General features: G+C 39.0%; 1 protein-coding gene across 3 annotated transcripts in view; it reads right to left on the bottom strand.

The window, feature by feature from the left end:
• Nucleotides 1–6,786: 6,786 nt before the first annotated feature.
• The window catches only part of NARS2 (asparaginyl-tRNA synthetase 2, mitochondrial), a 101,973-nt gene continuing 83,651 nt past the window's right edge, over nt 6,787–25,108 (bottom strand). For all 3 annotated transcript variants that reach the window (XM_016196338.2, XM_087821631.1, XM_016196339.2), the window contains 3 exons: nt 12,835–12,932; nt 10,864–10,890; nt 6,787–7,460 (listed from right to left, as the gene is read on the bottom strand). In XM_016196338.2, coding sequence (XP_016051824.1) covers nt 7,316–7,460; nt 10,864–10,890; nt 12,835–12,932 — 270 coding nt within the window. In that variant the 3' untranslated portion in view covers nt 6,787–7,315. The remainder of the gene's footprint in view (nt 7,461–10,863; nt 10,891–12,834; nt 12,933–25,108) is intronic.

Below are 25,108 nucleotides of genomic sequence, written 5' to 3'. Positions count from 1 at the left end.
ACGTTCTTTCATCTATATTTCTATGTATATTCTAGGATAATCCCAAGAGGAATGCAGGCCAGATATGAATATAAACTCATTAAAAAACTGATGCATAGTGAGCTTAAGTACATCGCTGGGTCTGGAGCCCTTTACTCCATTTTCAGTGTTTCTCTTTACTAGAATGTGTTTGAGCTCAACTGTCATATTTCTTCACATTCTTAAGTTTCTTTTTTCTGTGCAGAATAAGGAAATCAGAGGCCAGAGTGTTTGTGTTGCAAAATGTCCAGTAAACTCTGGGCTTAAGATGCAAGATTCTTGGATTACTATAAAAAGTCTGTGTTTTCGGTTTCTCTGGAGGCTGGGAACTTTACTTGAGTCTTACTCTCCCTCAATATTAGGAATTCCAAATAACCAATCTTCATAATAAGTAAACTAATCTTTCACTGAACCACATAAATTTGAGGCACAATAAGCTAAAAAGAAACCAGGTCCACAATATATTGTGAATACATTAAAACACTTTGTAAACGGTAAAGTAATGTTCAAATTATTATTATTATTATTGTTCACCCTCACCCGAGGATATTTCTTCCATTGATTTTTTTTTTAGAGAGTAGAAGGGAGGGTGAGAGAAAGAGAAACATCAGTGTGAGAGACACATTATCGACTGGCTGCCTCCCACACCTGCCCAGACGGGGCTCAAGCCTGCAGCCAAGGTACGTGCCCTTGACCAGGAATCGAACCGGAGACCCTTCAGTCCTCGGGCTGACGCTCTAACCACTGAGCCAAACAGGCGAGGGCAACAGTCATATTAATAATAGCAATTATTAACAGCAAAGATGTAGCAGAAAGTTATTCAAGAGTTATGAGCTATGTTAACAGCTGCCTGAATAACAGTTTAAGAACCACCTAACTCCTGAGTTCTTTATAAAGGTCCCCTAGAAACCCTCCCACAGAGTGTTAATAATGGCTGTAAATTCACTGGACAAAAGCTAACTGGACAAGAGCTAACGGGAGCCTTAGCTGATCAGAGGGGCAATCTAGGGCTGCTGGCAACAGTAGTAGAATTCTAGGTTTCCAGAGGGGTGTTGACCATGATCTCCTAAGTTCTGTCTTACGGAAGTCCTATTAATCATTTTGGTGTAGGGTGATTAAGATTGCTTTTTTCGCCTGGCCGGATGGCTTAGTTGGTTAGAGCGTCGTCCTGATACAACAAAGTTGCGGGTTCAATCCCGGGTCAGAGCACATATAAGAATCAACCAGTGAATGCATAAGGGGAACGACAAATCAATGCCCCCCTCCCTCTTTCTCTCCCTCTCTAAAATCAATAAAATAAAAAAAGACACGGGCACTGGACACTAAACATGCACCTTGCCAGCATCATGTATTTCTCTCAGAATTTTTTTTAAAAAAGGAGGATTGCTTTTGCTCTTTTCTTAATACCTTTTCTATCTTTTAATTTGGAATATAAACTGGGAAGAAACGACAATCAGATATTACTCCCACCTGTTTTCTTTTTATTGTACATACTTTAGATTGCACATTGAATACAAATATTGATCAGAAGCCAAAAAGCCCCACACATTTCTTATCAACTCAATCCAGGCCAATCTGTCTTTCAACTCTGCATTTTTATGTCCTTGCCTCACCGCTTACTAAAATAAATATGTGAATAAATAGCAATCTGATCCAAATAAGCATCTTTCATCTATAATTATCTGAAACAGAGATTTAAAGAAGAGTTAATCCCTCTCGCCAATTGCATCCTCAATGCCTGTCCAGTCATGCTTGAATGTCTAGATTCGATTTACAGAGAATATGAATGTGTAACATTGTGGAGGGACGCTTCTGGCAGATCCTGTCTGCGAGGGACAAAAGGTCAGACAGTTCCTTTGCTGCTCTGTGACAGCGTCTCTGGGCTGGGTCAGAGGGTGGGAGAGTTCTGTCTAGATCTGGAATGGATCACTCACACAATTAAGTTCTTGTCAGAACAACAACAAAAAGGACAGCACAACTTCCCCAGGCAAGAGGACAACCAGATGGAAAGTAACTATTTTTCTCCACTGACTCCAAAATTTGAAATGAGAATGAAAATTAATGATGGAAAAAACATTTCTAAGTTTTAGAACACACTCTTTCTTGGATGGCTGGGGTTACTATTTTGAGGTGATGTTTGGAAATCTTGGGAAAACAGAATCTGATTTTTTCCTCATTGGAAACTGGTTACTCAAGTAAAATAAAAGCAATACCCTCAAGTAACCTTTTAATCCACAAATTAAGCCCTTTAAGACTGATTGTAGTACAGTGGTCCTCGACTATTAAATCCATACTTTTATTCATTATACATACAAGTAAACAATGCTGTTTGCATGTACAATTCTGGTATTCAGGCATCAGCTGGCAAGCGGACATTTTTAGGTTTCTCACCATTGGTGCTGCCCACAAAGCAACACTTTGTTGTGGCACTTTCAGCGTCTTTGTCTGACACCAATGTTTGTTTTTGCTCAATTATTGGCAAAAAAAGAAGTACTGAGCCAAAGGCGAAAATGATTAGGCTTGTCCTAAGCGGCAAGTGTTCAGCTTCAAGCAGATACTCACTGTGTGATGAACTGTGACGGGAAAGAATAAACAAGTGTGAAAGTTTAAAAATCTACTGCTGAAGGCTATCAAAAAGGTAAGGAACAGTACATGTTTGACTCCTTGGGCAGGACCTACTCCCACCTCACGCACCCTCCCAATACATTTAAGTCTATTTGTCACAATATCAGTGGCTGTGACTTCCCCATACCTTTTGGAGACCTAGAATGTACTAACATGACATCTAAAGGTTAGACTCTCGAAATCAACTATTAGTGACCATGTCTAGCACAGGTTCATGGAAGATTAAGAGACAGAAGGATCCTTAGAGTTTGTCTACTTTAAAATGATAGTTCTGCAGATGGAATAGCTGGAGGTCACAAAGGTGATCTTACTTGCCTAATGCTCCAGTTACATTACTGGCGGCACTGGGATCAGAACCTGGGGTTTCGCTAACTCAGTATTCCTTTTATTACTTACTTGTGATGCCCTGCCAACACAGTTAACATTACAACCCTATCTGGTTCCTCAAAAATCACTGGAGGCACGATTCCTGATGGCCTCGGAAACTACCAGCACATCCCAGTTTGGGGCCTGTGAATGTCTGTTGATTCTTGCTTCACAAAATCAATCCAGTATCGAGCCTTGAATGCCAAGTCAATACTGGCTGATGTTGCAACTGCTTTAAAATGGTTTTTGCATTTTTCTTCCAGGTCTAAGGTTAAATACCACCTTTTCAGAGATGTCTTCTCTAGCAAGCTTATTTATGCTTGACCTGTTCTTTATATTATTTTATAGCACACCCTATTTTAAAATAATACATTTTGTTTACTTACTGTGTATCTTTTCTAATAGACTGTAAATTCCACGAAGGCAGGGGTCATTTCTGTTTTGCTCACTACTGTTTATTAAGTACCTAGCACGGTTCTTGGCATATAGAATAAGCTCAGAGTATTTGTTGAATAAACAAATTTCTCTCTCTAGCTCATGGTAGAAGTAAACCTCTGGAAACCAAAATTATTTTTTATTCTGTCCTAAACTTGGTATCTAAGTCCAAGGGATTAAAGTTCCAGGGAAGTAAATTTTAGCTCAGCAAAAGCTATCAACTAGAGATATTCAGAAATGAAGTGAGCTATTTTGTGGGACATGGAGCTCTTTGCCAAGAGATGCTGCCCAGGTATACAGGATCTCTCTGCATCAGGCAGAAGTTTGACCTTGACAACCTCTCAGTGTCTTTCATGACTTCCAACTCTAAGATTCTGCAGTTCATTTCAACTGTCTGATTTTGAGTTAGGTTAAAATAAAGTACATATACAAATGACCTAAGATAAGCCATCTAATGAGACTTAGAAAGTTGACTGATTATTCAGGCATGATAGTCTTTTCACAATTATCTGATAATACAAATTCCACCGAACATACAATCTGCTGTAAGTCTATGAACTCAATGAAGACTAAAAGCAAAGAGTTATAAAGCTGTGTAGCATTTCAGTTTTACACACACTTTCACGTACTTATTATATCAACTTGGGGAAAATGATATATGAGCTCATTACACAGGAAGTGGCTTGTCCAAAATCACACATGCAAGGGGCTGGGACTGGCGGGTCTCAAACTCCTGAATCGGTCACCTCCTCACTGTAAGAGACGTCGTTTCTGACTCCCAAATCACCCAGCCTTTAGGTCTAGCTGTATCTGCATCCTCATCTTGGATTGAAAATACCTTTTTTCAAGTTTCCCTGGGAAAAGGGCAAGTGGAATTTTAAAACACAATTTTTTTCTTTTGTAGGTACCAAATATCTACTTTACTGCTTATTACATAAGTTATAAACATCTAGTATCAACTAATCACAGTACAACAGTGATTAGTTTAAATGATTAATACATCTCATTAGCTTTTATAATTAAAAATCATTTTTTAACAATTTATTGGGGTGACATTGGTTAATAACATTATATAGGTTTCAAGTGTACGATTCTATAACACATCATCCGTACATTGCACTGTGCGCTCCCCACCCAAAGTCTAGTCTCCCATCACCATATACTTGACCCCTTGACCCTCTCCATCCACCCCCACCCCCGTCCCCCTGGTAACCACCATGCTGCTGTGTCTACGGGTTTGTTTTGCTTGTTGCTTTCTGTTTTATATCCCACATATGAGTGAAATCGTATGGTTCCTGTCCACTTCCACCTGACTTATTTCACTTAGCATGATACTCTCAATATCCATCCACGTTGTCTCAAATGGCAGCATTTCACCTTTTCTTATGGCTGATAGTGTTCCATGGTGTACGTGCGCCACTTCTTCTTCATCCAGTCATCCGCCGGTGAATACTTAAGTTGTTTCCACGTCTTGGTTACCACAAATAATGCTGCAATGAATGTAGAATTACATGTATCTTTATGAATAAATGTTTTCAATTTTTTGGTTAGATACCCAAAAGAGGGATTGCTGGGCATATGGTAGCTCTTTTCTTAATTTTCTGAGGACCCTCCACGCTGTTTTCCATAGAGGCTGCACCCATATACATTCCTATCAGCAGTGTATGAGGGTTCCCTTTTCTCTACACCCTCTCCAACATTTATTATTTCTTATCTTATTGGTAATAGGCATTCTAACATGTGTGAGGTGGTAACTTGTGGTTTTCATTTGCATTTCCCTTATAGCTAGTGAAACTGAGCATCTTTCATGTACCTGTTGGCCATCTGTGTGTCTTCTTGGGAAAGTGTCCGTTCAGGTCCTTTGCTTATTTTTAACTGGATTGTTTTTTGTTGCTGAGTTATATGAGTTTTTAAAAATATATGTATTTTAGATATTAGCCTGCTATCAGAAATAACATTTGCACATATCACCTCCCATTGGGCTGGCTGCCTTTTTGTTTTGTCGATGGTTTCTTTTGCTGTGCAGAAGCTTTTTAGTTTGATGCAGTCCCATTCATTTATTTTTGCTTTTACTTCCCTCACCTTTGGGGTCAAGTTCACAAAAATCCCTCTGAGACCAAGGTCCATAAGTTCAGCACCTATGTTTTCTTCTTTGTATTTTATTGTTTTAGGTCTTATGTTCAAGTCTTTAATTCATTTTGAATTAATTTTTGTGTACAGTGTCAGACAACAATCTAGTTTCATTCTTTTGCATGTGGCTTTCCAATTTTCCCAGCACCATTTATTGAAGAGGTATTCCTTTCTCTGTTATGTTTTTGCTCTTCTGTCGAAAATTAATTGCCCATGTATGAATGGGTTTATTTCTGGGCTCTCAGTTATGTTCCATTGGTCTGTATGTCTACTCTTCTGCCAATACATACTATTTTGATTATTTTGGCTTTGTAGTATGATTTAAAATCAGGGTGTGTGATATCTCTGGCTTTGTTCTTTTTTTTCTCAGGATTGTATGGGCTACCTGGGCGTCTTTTGTGGTTACATACAAATTTGAGGATTTTTTTCCTTTATTTCTCTGAAAAATGCCACTGGGATTTTGATGGGGATTGCCTTAAATCTGTATATTGCTTTAGGTAATATGCCCATTTCAACTGTGTTAATTCTTCCAACCCATGAACAGACTATCTTTCCCCTTCTTGGTGTCTTCTTCAATTTCTTTCAACAACGTCTGGTAGTTCTCAGTGTATAGATCCTTTCCTTCCTTTGTTAAGTTTATTCCTACGTTATTTTTTCCTCTGTTGCAAATGTAAATAGGATTGTTTTCTTTATTTCTTTTTCTGGTATTTCATTGTTAGCATATGGGAAAGCAATATTTTTTTGTACACTGATTTTGTATCCTGCAACTTTGCTGTATTTGTTTATTGTTTCTAAGTCTTTTGGTGCAGTCTTTAGGGTTTTCGATACATAGAACCATGTCATCTGCAAATAGTGACAGTTTTACTTATTCATTTGCTATTTATTTGGGTGCAATTTATATCTTTCTTTTGCTTTGCTAGGACTGCAAAAGACCTCCTGATCTTTGGCTAGGACTGCTTTGCTAGCCTGATTGCTTTGGCTAGGACTTCTAGTACTATGCTGAATAACAGTGGTGAGAGTGGGCATCCTTGTCTTGTTCCTGATCTTAAAGGGAAAGCTTTCAGTTTTTCACTAAAGAGTGTATTTGCTGAGGGTTTGTCATATATGGCCTTTATTATGTTAAAGTACTTTCCTTCTATACCCATATTATTGAGGCTCAACAGTTATTAAATGTCATTTTTTTTCACCCAGTCTGATGAAAGAAGATTTCAATTCAGAATAGCAAGTTTATTAACTCAAGACCCAAAGAAGGAATATTTTTTTCTATGTTTAGTAAAGCACCAAAGAACAAGATGGGTATTTGTCATAGGTTAACTGGCAAGAAAGAAAAGATCCAACAACATTTTATTTTTAGTTACTAATTGTTTCTCAAAGGTCACACAAGGCAGTGAGCTGATCATTAAAGACAAAGAAGAGTACACTATCTCACCCTCTCTCAGAGTCTGAAAGGACCTTTGAAACCATCTAGTTCAATTTCTTCATTTCTTTTTAATTGACGTAATAGATTTAAGATTCTACTGGCTCCAAGGACCTCTTCTTGGGAAAGTTCATCTTTTTATGAAATGCCTCAACTTTATAAGAAAATCATGATCATTTTTATTTTTCATGTTATATGTTATGGTATGACAAGTACATTTTGAAAACTTCTGTATTGCTAAAATCCAAACATGCATTCTCTCCTGTGTGAACATTAATGTGCAGTACCACTTGCTTGAATGATTTTCCTTAACCAGTCTTCCAGTTATAAAAGACATGAGTGAGTAAATCTTGGAAAAGGGATAACATCTTTGATATTGTCAATTCCCAAGATGCACTGCAGATAGCGTTCAAATCCCATCCCAAAACCTCCATGTGGCACCGATCCAAAACGACGGAGGTCCAGATACCTGATTTTGAAAAACAGAGAATCATCACCTGTTGATGCTGTTTGGGGTCAGACTGTATAATAGAATTTATGTTTCAAAGTATTTTGTAATAATTTGTTATCATTCACATCATTGTGGTAGACCAGTCTTTTCCCTCCACAGACAGATGAAGGACACAGAGAAGCTGAAATGATGTGTCCAGCCTGGCTGGGCGTGGCTTAGCAGCTGAGCCTCGACCTAGGATCCAGGAAATCGAGGTTTGATGCCCGGTCAGGGCACATGCCCAGGTTGCAGGCTCAATCCCCAGTGGGGGCCGTGTAGGAGGCAGCCGATCAATGACCCTCTCTGATCACTGATGTTTCTCTGTCTCTCTCCTTCACCCTTCCTCCCTCTGAAATCCATAAAAATATACTTAAAAAAAAAAAAAAAAGACCTGCCCAGTGTCGCCCAGACAAGCAGCAGCAGATCCTGTCTTTCATTCATGAGCTTTGGTTACTTGATCCTTTTTCTTCTAAGTTATTTATTTAATTATATAAAAAAAACTTGCCTCATGAGGCCACAGGAAGTTTCTAATAGCTTTGCTAATTTTTTTCAAAATATATTCCTTTCTTATTTCTTAGTATGTTAATAATGATCCTTTTTTCCTTACCAAAATCACACTGCTCAGTACACAGAAGAGAGTGACGAGTTTTGCCTGAAAAGTTAGAAAGAGCTATGCCCTACTGGGTTAGACTGAGCTACATCAGGGGCAGGCTCTCATTTCACTCAGCCTTTCACCTCCAATGCCTGCTCTGGAGAAGATGCTTACTATATGAAGACTTATTGTTGGAAGGTACAAAAATATACTCTTGAGTGCTGGAGTGAGGAGAAACTTCCAGTCCTCTGCTTTACGCCTAGTGGAAGATGTCCAGAGTCATTTTTCTGGAAGGCTAGACAGCTTCTGAAGCCCATCCATAGATATTCTATTCCCACTTAAGATGGCTAGAAATGGCTAGAAAATTAAACAGCCAAGATTCAAACTCAGATTCTAATACAGCAGCCTGGGATAAAGTTATTTTAGTAAAGAACAGGTGGAGGAAGATTTTGTAAATCTTTCTACGTTATTTGGTGGGAGAATTCTTGAGTTACATAATATTGATTAAAACAAGTTTATAGCTTCTTGAATGGTTTGTAAAACCAGTTCCAGAGTAGAACTTTAGTGCCACAGCTGGTAGTCATTGGGCTCCTTAGGATAAAGACTGTCACCTATTTTCCCATTGTTAACCATAATGGCTACATGCACTGGTATTTTATGCGATTAAGTACTTACCTTTCTAAAATAAAAGATGAATCACAACTAGGGGAGTTAGAACCAAGTGAGAGATCAATAAACAAGAGCATCTAGTATAAAACTTCAGATTAGTAAGAACTGTCAGAACAATGGATGGAACACAGTCTTCAATAATTGAAATATTTGGTAGCTGAATTAACTTTAAGTTTATAAGGCATGGGGGCAGAATATACTTTGGTTTAGTGAGAAAATAAGATGAAGGGCATATCAAACCACCTGCCACAAACACCTGCAGGATTTGAGCTGGCAGCTAGAAGTCCAGCAAAAACTTTAGGTGGTTCTAAATTTCTCATACATCGATGTCAAAACACTGGTATAAATGTTTGGAAATGGAATTCAGCATTTTTCTTGCCTTTGCTTTACTTTATCTATTTATTTGCCTTTGCTTTAATAGATGGAAAAATCCAGTTCTAAGAAACAAGTTTTCCAATGAATATGTATTTGATGGATTGTTGTTAAGTTGATTCTAGGGTAGCCAGACTATAGAAGAGATGGTACAAAATGTGTAGAACTAGTTACAGATTTTACTTGCATATGGCATGTAGAGATAGAAAGTGAGTAAATTCTTAGACACCTGGGGGAGCCACTCATAGTGGGTAGAACACTAGCAGAGGTCACAGATGTGAAGATTTTTAAACCCCTTCTACCTTTCAAATACTATGATAACCATTTAAAAGAAATAAGATTAAAAAAATAAATATTTACATTCAGAGTTCTTAACAGTTTGAAAACTTTAGTTGGAAAAAGAATAATATTGAAATGATTAATAAAGACCAGAAAAGGCCTAAACATATTTAACCAATAATTAAAATTTGCATTTAGCTAGTTTTTACACAGTGTGGATATTATCTTGTAGACAGAAACTGAGGCAAAATGTATAAGCTTGATCAATCAAGCTAATCTACCTAATAGCAAAAGTCAGAACAATGGAAGGAAAGCTGCGGGGTGGGATGGGGGGGAGATATGGGGACAGGGATGAGGACAGTGATGGACTAGCATTTACTGAGCTCCTACTTTATGTAGATAGTTAACCTATAATGTTTCACTTCATCCTTACAATAACCCTGTGAAATAGATATTATCATTCCATCTTTTAGCCTAGAAAACCAAGACTCAGAGAGAGTAAATATGCCTAAGGTCATTACTGGTAAAAAACAAAGGCATTTAAGGCCCATTACCTGAACCCAATTTTAGGCCTTTTGCATTTCTGAAAGTAGCTCCTTCATTACCAAAAGGCAAGTGTGTAATCTGAGACTTCCTTCTCCTGAGGATAGGGGAAGAATTAATAATATTGTTGATATTATTATACCAAGATCCTAAAGGAATGCTACTACAGAAATATAAATTAAAATTCTGCATATACTGAAAAGTGTGTGAGGAAAGGGTCCGAGGAAAGAAAACCAACCAGAATAACTTTGGAGAAGTCAATGTATGAATGCAGACAGGTGATCTTCCCTGAGCAGCTTAGGTTTCTACAGTTGGTGAATATCACTTAGTTCAAACCCTTAACTTCACACATAGAGAAACTGAACACAATGGTTAGGAACATAGTCTCAGCTCTATGCTTCTAACTGCCCTACTCTCAGTTAAGTTAGCTAATATCGCTAGGCCTCAGGTCTGAAGGGGTAGTGAAATGGGAGTAAGAATAGAACCCAATTTACAGGGTGTTATGCTGATTACATGAGATGATATACATCAAAATTTTAACACAGTTGTCTAGCATGCAATAAGTAATAAATAAATGGCATCCACTATTATTACTACTTTTCAAGGACTCAAAAAAAAGTAATCTTCTGACAACTCATTCACTGTTTTTAACACTCTTTCATAGTGCCTTGGGAATACAAGTAAAGACTATGTAATGCTTGGACCAACAGCTAGAATAAGAATCATTAGGGGCCCCATTCTTTTTTTGTTTAAAATATTACAAATGTCCCTTTTTCTCCCCAATGACCCATTCTACCCCGTCCCATTCCCCTCCCCAGTCCCTCTCCCCACCATTGTCCCTGTCCTTGGGTTGTGCATATATGCATATAAATTCTTTGGTTACTCTCTCCCCCTACCCCCACTCAAGGGGGGGGGGCACATTCTTACCATTGGTAGGCTTCTGTCAGTCCTGATCTGTAAAAGCAATACAACAGAATTCTTTCAGAGAATGTCAGTAAGATAAATATACTAATCACCAAACATCTGTTCTGGGCTCTTTACCAAGACGTACGCATCAAAACCCATGCTCTCAAATGACATGCAATCTAGTTGAGGAACTGGACTTTTGCTATATGGTCAGAAGGGTGAGTTAAGCAATTGTCCTAGGTATTATCAAATAAGTGGTCTAGTCAATAAATGCTACAGAAAGAAAGTATGGTCCAGGGCCCAAAAGAAGGGGTTCATTAGAGATGAGTACATTGTCCTGTTAAATAAGAAAAGCACTATTACTGCTAGTTAAAGTTGTTGGGAGGCTCATACAAACAAGGGACACACAGACACAGCTTTCACTCTATAACACTAAAATAATAATACAGATTCTGAGGCTACCTTCATAATATGATTACTAATTGGTTCTTGCCAATTAAGTGTTAAAGTTTTAAGCTTTTAGTACTCATTAAAATTAATTTCAGTCCTTTAAAAAGGTGTTTGGGACCATGGTGTATCTGGAGTGGAGGGCGATAGGAAACTCAAATAAGCGAAATACAGAACACACAAACAGAAGCCACAGAGAGCCGGGAGAGGGGAACGCATATCCACCGCATTAGGAAGTACAAATGTGGATATTATCAGATATTAGGTAAACATTTAATGTTACGAGGAAAGGTTTCCTGAAGGAAGGAAGTGAGCAAAGAAAACAGACCAATTAATCTTTCAACAGATGAGGTTTCTTGCCATGTGTGATTTTTATTGTGCTTAAAAAAAAAAACCCACCCAGAGAATCTTTAAATTCTTTCCATCTAAGTTGTGTGACCTTTACTTCAATTCCACGATTTTCCCAGGACTTTCTAACATTATGGTTATAGTAAGGAGTTAGTACTCCAATAAAAAAGAGTCCTCCCAAAACATATTTATGCCCTTTCTTCTGGACCCTAACCAAAAAGAGTTCAAATAAACAGGATTGCAAAACCAAGCTACCCACAGACTTCTAGGCTGAGACCTTGGGAAACATCACTTTTTAAGCATTTCTCCATTAGGAAAAGAAGGCCTCACAAATGGCTAATTGAGCAGGATACTTTCAAACAATTATGGCTTTTCCAGGTTACTATGAGACCCAGTATGATCTGGAGAAAAGGATTATGCCTTCAACATGGGAAAGCCTTTTTTTTTTAAAGTTTGGCACAGCAAAAGTGCAAACCACAGAAAACAGAGGTTTATAACCTTGGTTAGTTTAGGAAGTCATTGTGGTGTGTTGGCAGATCATGCATACATCGGAGTGGTAGTTCAATTAGAAATCCGATTCCCTACTTCTCTTCTCCAAAACATTTTCTGTGTGTTTATGGATTGATTCATTTCCCAGGCCTCAAATAGCAAGTTAAAATAAGTTATTCAGAGAGCTGAATCAAGACCCTCACACAATGTAGAAAACCTGAAGAAGGGAAAACTGCTTATCCTAAATGCTAACTTAGAAGATATTTTTAGTATCTTTCTTTTTTCATATTTTTATCCTTTCCCTAGTTCAGAGTCTATCTTTCTTTATGATCCTATAAGACTCATAATTTAGAGTAAATAAAAAGGAACAGAGAGGAGAGAAAAATAAAAATAAAGGACAAGCTTTAAGGGGGAAATCTCCCTCCCCCTTCCATCATCAACTTTTTGAAAAGCCATTTCCATAGGCAGGGATACATACAAAGAGTGGGCAACTTTTACTGTGCCCTTGTTTCATATAACAGCTCCATTCGTTAAGAAAGGGTAGCTGTGAAAGGTCAAGCAACAACTTGTTCAAGGTCACTTAGAATCTGAGTTTCAGGTCTGCTAGGGGCTGAGGCCACGGACTGTTCTCTGTTACTTTGTCATGACTGCCTTTGAGTGCCCTGTCCGCAATTTCTGAATTTTATTTCTTTTAGGTTTGACCAATACCTGGCCAGTCGCTGCTCTAAGAAATGGTACCGTTCCTCTCTAAGGCTTCCTCCACAGAGCTCTCCAACTCCAGGAACCAGAAGATCCACAGCAGCAACCTAAAAAGGAAAAACAAACATAAACATTACATTTTCAGGTGATTCAACAACTGTCAGCTTCTCAAGCACGTGAAACTTTTAACATTTTGACAACTGGCTGATTAACTGAGTACCAGTATCTTATTTATGTTCCTTGTTTCAATATCAGATGTTTACTATAATCTTTAGAGTACATGCAACACAAATTGCAAGTGGGCAGTTTCCTCTCCATTCTTGCACCTTTTTATGCAGTGTACTTAACAAAAATGAGTTTTCTTCACATATGTGACATAAATGTTAATTATAAAAAATGTGGAAAATATTAAAAATCACCTATCACCATGCAGAAGCAATAACATTTTGGCATATTTCCTCTCAGATTTTTTCTTCTTATACATTTAAAGAGTATCATAGAGATCAAATTACATATAAAAATTTACCACTGTAATGTCTTACTAATATTATAGAATAAATATTCTTCCTATGTCAGTTGAAGTACTTTGCATACTTAATGTTTTAACAGCTGCACAGTTTATTGCTTAAGAGTATCATAGTTCTTATTTAACTGCTTCCCTTTTGTTGAACATTTAGGGGTAAGTGTATGTTTGTTTTCTCTTATAAATAATGTGACAATGAATATATATTTTTAATTTGTAGTATTTTGTGGAGACATGTAAAATGTGTTCTGATTATTATAGAGAAATGCAAATTAAAACAACAAGATATCATTTTGGAATTATCAAAATGGTGAAGATAAGAAAACAACATAAACAAGATGGACTGGAGGATGCATCAAAGAATACTCTCATACATTTGATACAACCTCTCTGGTCAGCAATTTCGCAAAAGATAATCCAAAGCCTTAAAAATGCAATATGCTTTGACTCAGCAATAGCAGTTCTAGGAACTAGTCCTAACAAAATAATCAGAGATGCAAAAATAAGGTTAACATACAGGATGTTTTTGTAGCATTACTTATAATGAGAAGAAATTCAAATGTACATCAATAGGAGAGTCTTAGATAAATTTTAGATATAAATAAGAAAAAGAACGACATCTATATCATGAAATGCTAATTGTGTTGTCACCATGACATCTTTTCTCTTCTTATATTTCCTTATTTTCTACAATGAAAATGTGTTATACTTTTGAAATAAAAAACAAAACTTTTAATAGGAAAGTCTGTCTTTTAATACAGACTTCTCTATTTCTTTAATTATGAGCAGTACTTCATTTGACTGTTTTTTTTTAATTACTAGCAGTACTTCATTTGACTGTTCACTTGCTACCTCCATCATGCTGTTGCTCGGCAATTCTTTTGGTGAGGGCAGGCAGACACTTCTAAGACCAAGAATACGAGGGCACAAAACTAAGAAGGACTGAATGCCACAGATACATTAGGAAAACGTAAAAAGCACTTTCATTTTATTTTATTTATATATATATATATATATATATATATATATTTAAATATATCTTTATTGATCTCAGATAGAGGAAAGGAGAGGGAGAGAGAGAGAAAAACATCAATGATGAGAGAGTCATTGATTGGCTGCCTCCCGCACACCCCCTGCTAGGGATCGGGCCCACAACCCAGAGCATGTGCCCTGACCGGGAATTGAACCCCGATCACCTGGATCCCAGGTTGATGCTCACTCGCTGAGCCACGACAGGCCAGGCTCTTCATAAGCTCTGCCTTGCTATACTATTACGTGATCTCCTTGTTTTGATTTCAGAACTTTTTTTAATCCTCACCTGAGGATATGTTTATTGATTTTAGAGAGAGAGAGAGAAAGAGAGAGAGAGAGAGAGAAAGAGAGAGAGAGAGAAAGAGAGAGGTAGAGAGAGAAACACTGATCAGTTGCCTCACACATGCACCCCGACTGGGGAATAAACCTGCAACCTTTTTGGTGCACGGAATGGCACTCCAGCCAACTGAGCCACCTGACTGGGGCTGATTTCAGAGCTTCTGATTGAGATATACTTTACAAATAATTGAGATTAACAAAGAAAATTATAATTCAAGAATGTGCTCCAAATGCTATATAGCACATCCTTATTACTATCAGAAAAGAGAGAAAGCGTTAGGCATGATTTTGTTAGTGAGCTGAATCAGAGCAAGAGAGAACAGAAATCCACTAATGGTTCCTCTTACTTAATCTCCTACCACTCAGAGTTTTAAATTTAGAATTAAAGGCAATCAGGGTTGAAAGAAGATAGACAACCAAGTGGCTCTCTGGTCTTTGCTTGAAAATATTTAAAGAATGGGAACCACTGCCTCTGCAACATAGCATCCTGTCCTTGTGCAGCTCTGAATATAAAGAAGGGATAGGTATATCTAAAATCTATCACTTATTTTCAAGGTTTCAAAGTTGGGGCAATTGATTCCAAGCACAAAGGAGGGCAGTCATTGCTTCTGGTATTGCAAGTACATGCAAACCTTTAAAAGGCAGAGCTGAAAAGGCCCACTGTCTCAAACAAATTGCTGGAGAATCAGCTATCACGGAAGAACAGGAAGTAGGTAGTCCAGCTGAGGCTGGTGGCCAGTGAGGAGGGAACGAGGCCACCCTTGACGAGTCATTCTGCTCTCTCCAGTAGTTCAGAAGCATCAAACAAGAGATCCATTTGTTGCTTGGTATTGCTCTAATACAACTAAAACAAGCAAAATACGCTCTGGGGATCTTAGTACTTTTTGCAGGTCTAAATTACGTTAATTTTGGAACTTAGCTCTTTAATGCTATTTTCAGAGTGTAAAAGACTCATTTATCTTTTTTTAAAAAAACATATCTTTATTGATTTCAGAGAGAAGAAGGAAGAGGGAGAGAGAGATAGAAACATCAATGATGAGAGAATCATTGATCGGCTGCCTCCAGCACACCCCTGACTGGGGATCGAGCCCACAACCCGGGCATGTGCCGTGAGCTCCTGGATTCTAGGTCCGTGCTCAACCGCTGAGCCATGCCCAGCTGGGCTCATATTCATCTTTGATTACAAACCTCCTTTATTTTAATATCTGAGTTCACTGGAGAATTCAACACGCAACTAAACTGGTTTTTGACCTTTCTGCCTGGTTTTTATCTTGAATGTTTACAACTGCACAGTAATAGTGGTGGAACGGAAGCATCTGAACCTTCTGAGTCACCTTTAAAATCTTACGCCATAGTATGAGATCTAAATTTTTTTCCCCTGGATTTCTTTCAAACCTGTCTTCCTAATAACCAAGGTACCTAACTGGTTAAACCCAACTATTTCTACATAGGCTATTATGAAATTAGTGTGGTAGTTGCTATATTAGTCAGGATAGGTTAGGTTACGCTGTATTAATAAATAATCCCAGAAGCTTTACAACAGGGTTTCTCAATCTTTAGCATTAGTGACCTTTTTTGGCCAGATCATTCTTTGTTGGGAGGCCCTGTTGTGTGCATTGTGAGACATTTAGTAGCAAACCTGGCCTCTACCCACCAGATGTCAGGTGCACTCTCCTAGCTGTGACAACCAAAACTCTTTCCTGGGTGGGGGTGGGGGTGGGGATGGGAGCAGGGACAGAATAACACCTGATTGGGAACAACTGCTTTACAACAGTAAATTGGCTTTCAAAAACTTATGCAGGATTCCAACATGGCTGCAGAGTAGCTAGAAGCTCAGTCAGCTTGCTTCCAATACCAGACTTGACTTGTGGCTAAACTGAAGAGCAATCAGCTTGAAAAACCAGTTGAAATGGAGCTGATCTGAAATACTGAGAGCAGAGAGCACAGAGGAGAGACAGAAGACACGGAGAGGGTGAGCCAACTCGAGCAAGTACATGGCTGGAAAGCTGCAGGGATACTGTGGCAGTGGAGTCCTCATACCGTAGGAGCGTGGGGTCCCAGCTCCATGCAGGGATCCCCAATCCAGAGCAACAGAGAAGGAAAGGGAGCCTGCATAGCGTCAGGCAGAGGGAATCAGTGGGGATTCAGTCCACCTGGGAGATTCAGATAGTATAATCCCAGGCAATTTCTTTGTTACACCACCAGCCTGGGAAGTTCATTCTGACCATATCCTAGGGCAAGAGAAACAAAGGAAAAATTAAATAAATGGGACTACATTAAACTAAAAAGCTTCTGCACAGCAAAAGGAACCATCAAGAAGATGAAAAGGGAACCCACTGTAGGGGAGAACATATTCACCAATGATACATCTGATAAGGGGCTAATTTCCAAAATATACAAAGAACACACAGAAGTCAACACCAGGAAGACAATCCAATTAAAAAATGGGCAAAGGATCTAAATAGACCCTTCTCCAGAGAGGACAGACAGATGGCTAAAAGACATACGAAAAAATGCTCAATGTCATTAATCATCAGAGAGATGCAAATTAAAACAATGAGGTATCACCTCACACCTACCAGAATGGCACATCAACAAATCAACAAATGACAAGTTGGTGAGGATGTGGAGAAAAGGGGACCCTAGTACACTGCTGGTGGGAATGCAGACTGGTGCAGCCACTGTGGAAAACAATACATAGGGAGTTTCCTCAAAAATTAAAAGTTTGACCCAGTGATTCCACTTCTGGGAATATATCTTAATGACCCTGAAACATCAACAGGAAAGAATATATGCACTCTTATGTTCACAGCAGTGTTATTTATAGTAGCTAAGATCCGGAAATAGCCCAAATGCCCATCAGTAGTAGATGAGTGGATAAAAAAGCTGTGGTACATTTACACCATAGAATACTATGCAGCTGTAATAAAGAAGGAACTCTTACCCTTTATGACAGCATGGATGGACCTGGGGATTATTATTCTAAGCGAAATACGTCAGTCAGAGAAAGATAAATATCACATGATCTCACTTGTATGTGGAATCTCATGAGCAAAATAAAATGATGAACAAAATAAGACCAGAAGCATGAATACATAAAAAAGATTGGCAGATATCAGAGAGGAGGGGGTGGGGGGTCTGGAAGAGATTCGCCAAAGAACATATATGGGTAGCCCATGGACACAGACAATAATGTGGTGAAGGCCTGGGAGAAGGGGGGGGGTAAAAAGGGGGAAGTGGGGGACATCTGGAATACTATCAACAATTAAAAACAAACACAAACTTATGCTACATGTCCTGGCTTGAAGCTATTAAAAAGCCGATTTCTGAGGTATTGCTGATCTTGTGTCAGATGGAAAAAAAGGGCATGGATGACTATGTACTAAAAGCATTTGTCCAGAGGTAAGGTATGTAGGTCATGTTTGCTTAGAAGACTTTGGCCAATGCACGTCACATGCAATCTGCTAAGCTACTGTCAATGGGGCAGGACAGTATAACCTCCTGAGGGAGGAGCGCGTGGGAACTATTTACAAATCACAGCGATTTTCAACCTGTGTGCCACAAGAATTTTCAAAACATGCAATACCTGACTATTTAGTCAGGGGCACTGACCTCTTCTCCCTTAGACTGTCAAAACAAAAAAAAAAGGAAAAAGAAAGAAAACAGCCAACACAACAATAGCTGTCCAGTGTGAATGAATCAAAATTATACCTATTTTTTTTGGTCATATCGGCAAAAAATATACTTTCTGGCGTGTCGCAGAATTTTAGTAATTAGTTTATGTGTGCTATGGTATGAAAAAGGTTGAAAATCTTTATGATGTATCACAAAACATTTTACCATGTTGCTTTCCCCCACCTACCTGGACCCTTCCACTTGCACTCTCCCACCAATTTCTCCTTCTTAATTAGAATTAAGGTCAGACTAGTAATCCCCCTATTTTCCTCCTCTGTCCTCTGGGAGAGGAGCTATCAGTAGGAAAGAACTTCTTACCAAAAGGTCAATTTAGTAGAATAAAAATTTTAGAGGACACCAAGATAGTCCTATATCACTATTAATTTTGTAATATGAAGAAAGAACACATATACGTCATTTATGTCCTTTCTCTGTCTAAATGGTTTGAAAATTCACATTCTCAGGTGGCTGAATTTCCTGTATGTTTTCTGGACCTAGAGAGTAAACAAAGTTGCTTCCCCTCTTCAGAGATCTGTTTCTTCTGAGCAAGGCATTCCTTTACAACGCCTCATAGACGGTCCATGACCAAAGGATACTATTTCTTTTTTTATAAAGGACAGATTAATCTCTTCGTGAAGCAAGGCCCACAGAGCCTTCATTCTCTTCTCTTCCCTCACACAACCTTCTTCTCTCTCTCTTTTTCTTTTTTTAAATATATCTTTATTGATTTCAGAGAGAGGAAAGAAGAGGGAGAGAGAGACAGAAACATCAATGATGAGAGAGTCATTGATCGAGCCCACAACCTGGGCATGTGCCCTGACCAGGAATCGAACCCTGATTGCCTGGATCCTAGGTCGACGCTCAACCGCTGAGCCACGCCTGGCTGGGCACCTTCTTCTCTTTTGCTTTAGGTTTAGTTTCCCTTCCACCATGTTAGATACTTCTTGCTTTTCTTTTATAACAATATCCCCCAGTCTATCTAGAGATTCTGTACACCTTCTGAGAAGCTAGAGTAAAGTATTCCTCAACTGTAAGTAAAGACATCTACATTTGGTATGCAAAGGCCTGCACTTTCTTCTGATTTGATATACAAAATACTACATTCCCCTAAAGATCACTAAAACAATCCCCTCAGCATTCCAGGTCGGATTCTTCTATGTTGTGTCTCCCCTTGGTAACTAATGAGCTAATTACTAAGAAACTACCTGTTTCTCCAAGGTTCTAGTGAAGTTAAAAGGGACATCCAGAAATAATACAAACTATGGCATAAGGGTGCACAAAATGTGAAATGTAGAGGGAATCATGCAACTTTCTAAGAAGAAAGAGAAAAACTTGGCAGGGTGTTTGCAAAGTAACAGGTGGCGAGGGGGGTAGAGTGCAAACAGGTTGGAAACAAGTAAGCTGTCGAGAATATTAGCTGGTGATTACAATTTGCCTCTATGTGCTGGCAGGTTTGTGGTTTATGGGAGTCTGAGGCTGGCTTAAAAAACCCCCGGGATTGAGAAATCCCGCCCTTCATTAGGGAAGGTGAGAATTCACCGGTTGTAGAGTGAAATGTCCTCTTAAAGTTGACCACATTCAAGCACTTCTGTAACTAAATCCCCATTGTATTCCAATGCAGCTTTGGGAGACTTGAAATAAGTAGAAGTGAAACTGAGGGTCCTTATGAGTTTGATTAAATTTAGTTTTAAATCCTAGCTCTGGAAATTGTCTCTTTCTCCCTCTCCTCCCTCTCTTCCCCCCCCTCCCTTTCTCTCTCTCCTTCCCCCTCACCCCTCATAGGCCTAGCCTCCCACTCCCACCCCCACCTCCAATAGAGACAGCCAAGACAGTAGCCTGGACCTGACTAATGGTCACATGGTCTGGACCTCTAGGCTAAAGATAACATCTTGACCTAAGTTATGTTTCAGCTCCTGAGCCCTAAAGTGGAACAGTCCCCTGGCTACTCTCCCATGAGATAGGACAAAGGGACTCCAGAAAAGACCTCAGAGTTGTCCTCAAGACCTGAAGAAATGATTCATTACCCTTACCTCACCTCTGACCAATCAGCTCCCAGCAGACTCTGAACCTCTAACCCACTGTGTCTTGTGATTTTGCCCTATACAGGGGTGGGCAAAAGTAGGTTTACAGTTGTCTGTATGGAAAATAATGCAATAATTAATAAATAATACAAAAATAAACTGTTGCTTGTACTCACAACTGTAAACCTACTTTTGTCCACCCCTGTATAACTTGTAACCTACATGCCATAGGGGTGTTCGGGCTTTTGAGCATTAGCTTCCCGTTCTTCTGGATGGAGCCATTCATAATAAAATATCCAGCATTTCTCCACTGCAATCTTGGTATCTAGTGTTTGGTTCTGCCAGTGCCAGGTGGACAAACTTTCTGTTCTGTAAGAGGACTGTAGATCTGCTGTCTGTTCACTCTCCTACACAGATAACAATGAAAACTAAAAATAATTTTACTACACTCCGTGCTACTTTCCCTAGTTTTAAACAAAACTTATTCCATGTTGGGCCCAAATTCTAGGCCAGAATGCGGCCTGGAACATCTTCCTCGACTGTGTGTGAGTTTTGACTTTGCTTCCTTCCACAGCTGCAGCAGCACGCTGTCTAGAAATAGTCTGTGTTGGTATTCAAGCTGAACAGCCCTGGTCTCTATTTATGACTCTCCCTTTTGACTCTAACTCTCTGATTCCAATCAATGCACTGAAAATAAAACACAGACCTTGAATTAAAAAACAGACCTTGAATTAAAAACAAGCAGGCTAGATAGGAACAAGGCCTTTAATACATTACCTTTTTCCATGCTAAGTTCAAAGGGAGGGGAAAAGAAGTTTAAAGTCCCTTCCTCTGACACCTTGCTTCTTACCCATATTACTATTTTTAAACACTTATGAAAAGCACGAATTGAACACCTCCATATTCTCATAGGCTGCTCACAGACTGCTACCAACAATGGAGCAATATTCATACTATTATCAAAAGAAGAGGAATGTTCCACAAACCAAGGGAAACATGTCTGTGGTTTCAGCCTCTACAAGCTTTTTTTCTAACTGCTGACACAGACTGTATTTTGTCCCTAAAAACAAGGAGGCACAGCTAAGAAAGAGAACCTTCCACATGACAGCGCAAGATGCAGATGGGATGCAGGTAGCAATGACTGAACAACAAATCTGGCTAGTAAAATGGCTAGGCTGGGAGCACTTCAGATGGACTAAAAGCATATTTTCAACTCTGACACAGTATCTAGGATAGTCATCAGTCCTAGATATGGGGAAAATTGGCAATTCCCTTCATCACTGTTTCTGTTGATTTGAGGTTCAAGCTACTTTGATGCAAGTCAATTAATTACCCCAGCCCAGGGAAATTCATTAGAATCCCCTCATCCAGTATTCTTCCTTTCAATTTGACTTTACAATATATACTTTACTGAATGCCTGTTAATACTTAAATTTTCATGATTTGCTAAATAATATTGATACAATTTTAAAAGTGAGAACATTATCTGGTGATCTTGGCATCTCATCAGAATTGTTGTGCAGTCACTTTTTCCTGATCATACATGGTTAGAATTAATGGTATTCTCCTTGTGAAGCCATGTCCCTAGCTAAATATCTGTGACCTGCTTTGGGGGGACTTACTCAGGGACCCAGACTCAGGGACATATGGCATTTTATATGTTTGCTTAGATTCATTTTATTTAGGCCCATGATCTGTCCCCTTCAAATTATCAAATATGTTTGGTAATTTACAAGGGCCTGTTGTTCTTATACATCCAAATGAGGAAAAACTTAGGTTACCTGAAATCAGGGAATCTTAGAACTGGTCAGTACCCTGGAGGTCATCTAATCCAATTCTTTGGTTTTATGGAGGGAGAAACTGAGGCTCAGAGATTAGACAGACTTGCCTAAGGTCATACAGCTAACTAGAAAGGGAGGTGAATTTCAAACCCAGCACTACTAACATCTTAGTCCAGTGTACTTTTCATTATAATAGTGCATACCTTCTTGTGTGTCTGTGTTTTGGGGAGGGTAGGGGAAGAAAGAAAGAAAAAGAAACTATAACTGTAAAAAGATACCATTTTAATATTTATAACCTCTGGTCAAATGTTACAAGAGTAGGTTAAACATTTCCCTACCCTTCCCTTCTGATTCCCTAGAGAAGGCACCTGTGAAACACACCTGCTGTTAATTTTTTCAGATTGCATCACCCCCACTGCAGAAACTCTTGCAACCCTACCCACAACCTGTTATTAGAGCCCTACAAAAGGAACATGGAATTTAGTTATCTGGCCCAAAGCCTGTTCATTCACCACCAAAAAAGTAAAGTAGGGGTGGAAGCAGGCACTTTATACAAGTGGGTTGAAAAGAAATCTAAGTAGCTAATGAATCAATGTTATAATCTATGTTTAATGTATATAGTTTAAAACAAATTACATTTTAATAATTCAGCTCTGAGAAGCTATGTGCTATAGTACTGCATAAATTATAAAGTATACTAAAGTCCCATTATAATGCCTCCGGTTTCAAGCTGTAAGACATCACTAGAGAGACTTGTCACAAAGAAGACCTTCTAAGGTAAGAAATGTTGGTGACTGCAGTCTATGAGAGAAATGCCTGTTAAGGAATCTTAACATCAAGTAAGAGCATGTTATGATGTGGCAACATACTCACAAATATTCTAACATTATTATGCTTTATCACAGTAAAGATTTTATCAAAGTTTAGGAGGACAGGATGGAGGGCTTCATATTTACTGACTACCAACCAGTCCAAACACTGTGCTCTGCATTTCTCATATATTACCTAATTTAATCCTCACAACTCCAGGAAATATTATCACCTTATCTTTACAGATTGGGAAACTCAGACTCAAAGGAATTAGATGGTTTATCTAAGGTCACATAGTTTACGATTCAAACCTGGGACTTGAACCCAAGAGTGTCTTGATTCTAAAACCATTGGACTTCCCTTTAGGCCATGCTGCTATCACTTGAAAAAATTTAGAATAAAAGCTGCTCTTTAGCTTCCCAGAAATTTCCTTAACAAACCAAGTCACTCGCTCACTACTTGTCCACTGTTCTAAAGCTGTGTTGGGCTCGATTCACCCATCCATCCAATTACCTATCCATCACCAAATAGCTATGAGGTGCCTGCTATGTCCCAGGCATTACGGTAGGTGCTAGGGGTACATCAATGAGTGAAAAAGATGTCCTCACGTCCTTTGGCATAGAGGAAAGAGTCAGTAATTAAATAGTCATACAAATAAGTACAAAATTAAAACTGTGTTAAGGATTACAATGGAATAAGAGTTAGTAGCTCTGGGTCTGAAATTTAACATGGCACCACTGTAGTGTCTAATGGGTGTCAGACTCAGTCTGGAAGGTCAAGAAAGGTTTCTCTGGGGAAATGATGACTGCGTAGAGATCTGGAGACTAAGTAATATGGTGAAGATTGTTGTAGATTGAGGGAACACTATGTACATGGGTGCTGTGGTGAGAGAAACACTGTACGCCTGCAGACATGGAAGAAGGGTGGTGTGGATGCAGCAGAGATAGCAAAGGGAGCACCACAGTGCATTGGTCAAGAGAAACAGGAGCAGCCACATTGCACTGGGGCTTGTACGTCATACAGACGACTTTGACTTTTATCATAAGAACAGTGGGAGGCTGGCCCTGGCCAGGTAGTTGTTGGTTAGAGCTTTGTCCCGATATGCCAAGGTTGCAGGTTCGATCCCAGGTCAGGGCACATACAAGAAACAACCAATGAATGCATAAATAAGTGGAACAACAAATCGATGTCTCTCTCTCTCTTCCCCTCCCTCTCTCTCTAAAATCAATAAAAATTTTTTTTATAAAAGCCATGGGAGGCCACTGAATAGTAAGAAGGAGAGAACGTGATCAGATTTATATTTCCTAAAAGCGCATGCTGAAACGGGGAGAACTGACCCAGAGGGGGGAAAGAGTAGATACAGGAATATTAGCCAGGAGGCAGCTCAGGCAAGAGATGATGCTGTCTTAATCTAAAAAGGTAGAAGTGGAAATGAAGAGAAGTGGATGAATTTGAGACCCATTTAGGGGTATAAAAATGACAGAACTTAGAAATAACTTGAATATGGAAAGTGAGGGAGATGAATATTCTGAAAATGACTCCGTTACCTGGCTTGTACAATTAGATGAGCAAAGGATAAGGGAAGAGCTCAAGTTTGGCGGGAGGACGGGAGAAGACCAGCAATCGTGGGGTCAGTTTGGGATATGCTAAGTTTGGGATGCTTCTGAGATATGTAAATGGCACTATGAGTCATGAGCTCAGTGAAGTCTGGATTAGAGATATAAATTTCTGAGCTATCTGAAAAGAAATAGTAAACTGTGGGTACAGGTGAAATCACCTGTGGGGAAAGAAGACCTAGGATGGAACCTTGAGGATTCCAACAGCTACTGGATTAGCAGGGGAGGAAGGACCTGCAGAGGACACTGAGAAAGAACCACCCACTGAGAAGGGAGGGAAACCGGGAGAATTCCATGTCACGGGAGCCAAGGGGGAAGCAAGTTTTAAGAATAAGAAAGTCAAAGATACTGCTGAATAATGCTGAGAAGTGAAGTGAGATAAAGACTTTTTAAAGTCTGTTGGATTTAATAACATGACAGTTATTACTGACTCTAGAGAGTGCTGCCTCAGTGGTATGACAGGGGCGGAAGGCACATGAGAGAATT

Source organism: Miniopterus natalensis, chromosome 11 (genome assembly GCF_054644295.1).
Source record: "Miniopterus natalensis isolate mMinNat1 chromosome 11, mMinNat1.hap1, whole genome shotgun sequence".
NCBI lineage: Eukaryota > Metazoa > Chordata > Mammalia > Chiroptera > Miniopteridae > Miniopterus > Miniopterus natalensis.
The sequence above is the reverse complement of the archived record's forward strand: the minus strand, read 5'-3'. Positions and strand labels throughout refer to the sequence as shown.